The 6499-nt window shown below is 46.0% G+C and overlaps 1 gene segment (V, D, J or C); it reads left to right on the top strand.

Moving 5' to 3' along the window:
* Positions 1-4144: 4144 nt before the first annotated feature.
* On the top strand, positions 4145-4634 carry LOC144487909 (T cell receptor alpha variable 9-2-like). The segment is given in 2 exon segments: positions 4145-4160; positions 4246-4634. Coding segments are annotated over 2 exon segments (405 nt in total).
* The last annotated feature ends 1865 nt before the right edge of the window (positions 4635-6499 follow it).

Raw genomic sequence — 6499 nt, forward strand, 5'->3', positions numbered from 1 at the left:
TAAACTTGAAGCAGGTGCACTGAAATCCGACAATCTGTCAGATAAATGTGAGGTTGGAGTCAAATTTACATCCTTTCGATGTGTGGAGAGAACTTTATTGAGAGTTCGAATCTTAGCAGTATTGCTGTGGTTTCAAATGTTGTAACACGAGTATAGTTTAACAGAAAGGCCTGGAACACTCAAAACAGGTAAAGCAATTAATTGATGAGGATTCAGACTGAAGTTCGTATTAGTTCCGTGCATGGGTCCACCTGAATTTAAGTATATTATAACAAGAATCATGAGAACAAGAAAAAATACAGCAGCAAAATCCTGCAACAAGATCCTTCAGTAATCTGAGAATTCACTGATCTCCCATTTACCTCACATCACCACCAGAGGGCGATCCCTCACCGTGTTTTTGTGTTCACTGTTTCAGGAGCGGGTTCCATAACACATGGATATGTTGGGGAGCCACAATCCAAGAGAACAGGATGAATTATTCAATTACCCGGTTAAAGGATAGAGAGCAGTAATGCAGGAGAACTCTGCTTTAATTGTTGGAATACACAATGATATGTTACAGAGCAGAAATATAAGAGAACTGCATTGCTTGTTGGAATACACAGTGATATGTCACAGAGCAGTAATCAAGGAGAACTGCATTAATTGTTAGAATACACTGTAATATTTACAGAGCAGATATGGATGCTAAATTTGCAGACAACACAAAGATAGGTAGGACGATAAATGATGAAGTGCGTGTGAAGATACGAAAAAGAAACATAAATAGGTTAAGTGAATTGGCAAAGCTCCGCCAAATTGAGTATAATGTGGTCAAATGTGAAAATGCCCCTATTGGCAGGATGAATATAAAATACACTTAATATTTAAACGGTGAAAGATTACAAAATTCTGAGGTACAGAGAGATTGGGCTGTCCTAGGGCACGAATCGAAAGGGGCTAAGGTACAGGTATAGTAATTAATTAAAAACGTCATAAAATATGATCATTCACTACGAGGGGATCTATTATAAAATAGGAAGGGTATGTTTCCGTTGTACGGGGCATTGGTGAGACCACCACCTGGAGTATTGCGGACAATACGTATCTCCTTATCTAAAGAAAGATGGTAATGCGTTAAAAAACGTTCAGAGAAGGTTTGCTGTAATAGTATCCAGGTACGTGCGGGTTATCTGTATCCGCGGTAAGAATATTGATGTTGGGTTTGTATCCACTTGAGTTTCGAAGACTCAGAGATAACTTAATTGAAACCTTTAAAACCATAAGGGGTATTAACGGTGTGGATGTGGAGCGGCTATTCCCTCGTGTCCGTGTTGTAGCTGCACTGGGTATTTCTGGGTCTTTATATTTCTCGGCGTGTGTATATCTGGGCTCTTGTTTCTGCGTCTGTTCCCAATGCGGTTGTAATGTCCACGGGAGGGCGCTCTCTGATCACTTACCGAACATCACAGTTGCCTTCTGCAGAGAGTGACTATTTGCAGATATAAAAATGGGTGGGGAAATAAACCCCAGCCAATCGCACCACACCTTGTTGACTCTTTCAACTTCTCACATTCCAGGTCCGGTACAGAGAGAGATCATTGTTTCCGTTTCTGGAGCTCAGACTGGAACGCTGGGGGTGAAAATGTTCCTGATTCTAGTTATTGCACTGATCCCAGGTCAGTGATTCTGGTCACAGATTGTAAAGTATATCGCAAACCTTGTGCAATTTCCCTTTCCCAGCGCTGTGTGACTATCGTCTTCCTCTGTCTCCTAACCCGCTGTGCGTCCGCTGTTTATTTCCAGAGATGAGCAATGGAGACTCAGTGTTCCAGTCAGAACCAGGAGTTGAAGCAGCAGAGGGTGAAGATTCAGCAATACCCTGCAGTTACTCTGTGCCGAGTTCAGCTCTACAACATGACCTGTTCTGGTATCGCCAGTATCCACACCGAGCTCCTCAGTATCTGCTCAGAGCCAATAGTTATGGGTTTACCGATACGGCTCCCGGCTTTGGACACTTCAGCGGGAATCTCAACCAGACACAAAGCACTTTTCACTTGTCCATGAAAGATTTGAAGATGAGAGACAGCGCCGTGTATTACTGTGCACTGAGACCCACAGTGAGTGAGGCTCCCGCGGGCCTCAGACAAAAAGTGACGCAGACGTTTCAGGGTCAGAGAAAAAGAGTCGGATCTCAACGAAAATGCGCAGAAAATGAAGGCCACAATACAGCCCCAGCTGAATAATATTCCCCCCACTGAGCTCAGCCATTGTCAGTGTTGTGAAATGTCACATTTGCCGTCCTATTATTCCCGGATCAAATCCAACCATTCTCCGACCCCATCCGCACAAAATCTGCAGATTATCCCGGGTGAATAACTTCCTTAATCTGTACTTAGAAAGATTCTGGATTCGGTGCCTATCTGCCCGGCCACACATTTTAAAAGTGATCTATTGTCAAATGCAGCCTCAGAATTGTCCCATTTTCAAGTCCGTGGAGCAGAAATAATAACTGATTGAAATCAGAGCTTTACTATTTGGGGAATAGAGGGGTACAGTGAAGATTTACCAGGCTGATTCCTGGGATGGCAGCTCTGCCATATGAGGAGAGATTAAATCCGTTAGGATTATATTCACTGGGGTTTCGAAGAGTGAGAGGGGATCTCATAGAAACTTATAAAATTCGAACAAGGTTAGACAGGGTAGATTCAGGAGACTGTTCCCAATGGTGGAATCCAGAACTAGGCGTCATCTTTTGAAGATAAGGGATAAACTGAGGTGAAGGGAAATTCCTTCATCCAGAGAGTGTTGGATGCATGGAATTCAGTACCACCGAATGTAGTTGAGGCCAAAACGTTGTCTGATTTCAAGAAGAAATTTGATATAGCTCTTGGGGCTAAAGGGGTCGAGGGATATGGGCGAGGGGGAAGGGGGATCAGGATATTGAACTCCATGATCAGCTATGATTACGATTAATGGCGGAGAAGGCTCCTGCTTCTAGTTTCTATGTTATGAGTCCGTGAAATATTTCCTGGTGCAGAGTTGAGTGACTACTTATCCCCGGTATACTTACAGCACTACTATTAATTATGTTGAGTCATGGCCATTAGTCTCAACGAGCCTGTCCCGACAACAATCCCACCCAGGCCCTATCCCCGTAACCCACATATTTAACCTGCTATCCCCTGACACTAAAGGTAATCTTGCGTGGCCAATCCAGCAAACCTGCACAGTTTAGGAATGTGGAAGGAAACTGGAGCACCTGAGGAAACCCACGCAGACACGGGGAGAAAGTGCAAACTCCACAGAGACAGTGACCCGAGGCTGGAATCGAACCCCTGTCCCTGGGGCTGTGAGGCAGCAATGCTAACCACTGCGCCACCGTGTCGCCCATAAATGATTAAATTAATTTCACTTTTCACCTGAATTAGAAAAAAAGGATCTGCCTTCAGAAAGATTGATGGACTGAGTTCTGAGGAAAGCGAGTTCACCAGTTAATGAGACAGAATAACTGGTTATGTGGGAGAGAGCAGAGACAGAACAAGGAACTTAGAAATACGTTTACGGCCAGGGAAGGAATGTGATTGGAAAGAGCCAGCTATATTAAATCATTAACTAACAGTGATTGCTTCACTGGTTACGTGGCGGCATGATGCCACAATGGTTAGCGCTGCTGTCTCACAGTGTCAGGGACCCGGGTTCAATTCCGGCTTCGGATCACTTTCTGTATGAAGTTTGCATGTTCTCCCCGTGTCTACGTGGGTCCCCTTCGGCTGCTGTTGATTCCTCCCACAGTCCAAAGATGTGCAGGTTGGGTTGATTGGCCATGCTAAATTGACCCGAGTCTCAGGGGATACGCAGGGTAAATACACGGAGTTGCGGGAGTGGGGCCTGGGTGGGATTGTGACCGGTACAGACTCGATGGGGCGAATGGCCTCCTTCTGCACTGTAGGGATTTTATGATTCGCAGCTGACGTCAGCTCAGGGAGATGAGCCAATCGCAGCACTGAGAAACGCCTCCCAGTTTCCTAATAATAGAAGCTGCCTCTGATCTGAGTTGACTCTGTGATATAAGACTAGAGGCAGCAACTTATTGTAAACATTGTCGCTGCTTACTGTCCTATCAGGAACCATGTGTTCCCTGTGTGCTTTACTGATAATAATGGCCACGCTGCCCGGTGAGTCTGAGTTCAAATCCTCAGTGTGTGTTTCATGGGTTATATTTGTTCACAGATTTCTCACACATTCTACATTTTGTTGCAGGAATCAATGGCCAAGATTCAGTTTCCCAGGACCCGGCTGAATTAACGGTTCAGGAAGGATTGAACGTAACAGTGAATTGTAATTACACAACAAAGGATGCTTCTCCAAATCTCTTCTGGTACATCCAGTATCCCGGGGAAGCTCCGAGATATTTACTGCAGAAATATGGCACGGGTGGCGGAGAAAAGTCTCCAGATTTCCCTGACCGGTTTTCGGCTGAATTGGACAAGGACAAGAGAACAGTTCCTTTAACAATCACCGGGGTCCATGTCTCTGACTGTGCCGTGTATCACTGTGCGCTGAGCCCCACACTGCTACAGAGGCACAGTCAACCCGTACAAAAACCGGCAAAGGCACTCTCACCTCCTCTCACTGAATCGGATCTGTGACCTGGATTGTAAACTGTTAATATTAACAAACAATATTATAAAGAAGAGTTAGCCCGAATGCTCTCTTTCCATGGTGCTGAATGTGCCATTCTATATAAATTCCATTTTTATAGCCGTTTGGAGCAACTCTTCCAATGGAAAACTCTGCCGCTGTTGCCACAACGTTAACCAAGATCCATCTGCGTCCTATCTCAAAGATGAACTCCGGAAAATGACCAATATTCGTTTCCATGCCCTCACTTTGTCAAAGAGCGACATCACCATTCGGTCGTTCCGCTTCTTCGAGTCCAGTTCATTGTCTGAGAACAGATTCTAATGGTTCCGGCTCCTCGCTCTGACGTCATGCATTGGAGAACAAAGACTCTCTGAGCTGATTGGATGAAATGTAGGACAGAGAAGCTGTGAGCTGATTGGGTGCCTCCTGCTGGCTCTTTGTCAGGAATGAACCAATCGCCAGTGAGGCCGGATATTACTCACCATCTTCTGAACTCTGAACTAAAACAGTTTGAACTCACTGAGTTCAGATCCAGCACCAGCTCGGCGAGACTGCTGTCTGTTAGTTTTTACAGTAAGAAGTTTAACAACACCAGGTTAAAGTCCAACAGGTTTATTTGGTCGCAAAGGCCACACAAGCTTTCGGAGCTCCAAGCCCCTTCTTCAGGTGAGTGGGAATTCTGTTCACAAACAGAGCTTATAAAGACACAAACTCAATTTACATGAATAATGGTTGGAATGCGAATACTTACAGCTAATCAAGTCTTTAAGATACAAACAATGTGAGTGGAGAGAGCATCAAGACAGGCTAAAGAGATGTGTATTGTCTCCAGACAGGACAGCCACCATGGACTACTCTCCGGAATCGGTTGCATTCTTGGACACATGCATCTCAATTAAGGACAGTCACCTCGGCACTTCACTGTACCGCAAGCCCACGGATAACCTCACGATGCTCCACTTCTCCAGCTTCCACCCTAAACATGTTAAAGAAGCCATCCCCTACGGACAAGCCCTCCGAATACACAGGATCTGCTCGGATGAGGAGGATCGCAATAGACACCTACAGATGCTGAAAGACACCCTCCATAGGAACAAGATATAGCGCTCGACTCATCGATCGACAGTTCCGGCGCGCCACAGCGAAAAACCGCACCGGCCTCCTCAGAAAACAAACACGGGACACGGCGGACAGAGTACCCTTCGTCACCAAGTACTTCCCCGGAGCAGAGAAGCTACGACGTCTTCTCCGGAGCCTTCAACATGTCGTCAATGAAGACGAACATCTCACCAAGGCCATCCCCACACCCCACCTCTTGCCTTCAAACAACCGCACAACTTCAAACAGACCATTGTCCGCAGCAAACTACCCAGCCTTCAGGAGAACAGTGACCACGACACCACACAACCCTGCCATAGCAACCTCTGCAAGATGTGCCGGATCATCGACACGGATGCCATCATCTCACGTGAGAACAGCATCCACCAGGTACACGGTACATATTCTTGTGACTCGACCAACATTATCTACCTGATACGCTGCAGGAAAGGATGTCCCGAGGCATGGTACATTGGGGAAACCATGCAGACGCTACGACAACAGATGAATGAACACCGCTCAACAATCAGCAGACAGGAGTGTTCTCTTCCTGTTGGGAACACTTCAGCAGTCACGGGCATTCAGCCTCTGATCTTTGGGTAAGCGTTCTCCATGGCGTCCTTCACGACATACGACAACGCAGAATCGCTGAGCAAAACTGATAGCCAAGCTCCGCACACATGAGGAAGGCCTCAACCGGGATCTTGGGTTCATGTCACACTATCTGTAACCCCTACGACTTGCCTGGGCTTGAAAAATCTCACTAACTGTC

The sequence above is a fragment of the Mustelus asterias genome, unplaced genomic scaffold (assembly GCF_964213995.1).
Source record: "Mustelus asterias unplaced genomic scaffold, sMusAst1.hap1.1 HAP1_SCAFFOLD_1123, whole genome shotgun sequence".
NCBI lineage: Eukaryota > Metazoa > Chordata > Chondrichthyes > Carcharhiniformes > Triakidae > Mustelus > Mustelus asterias.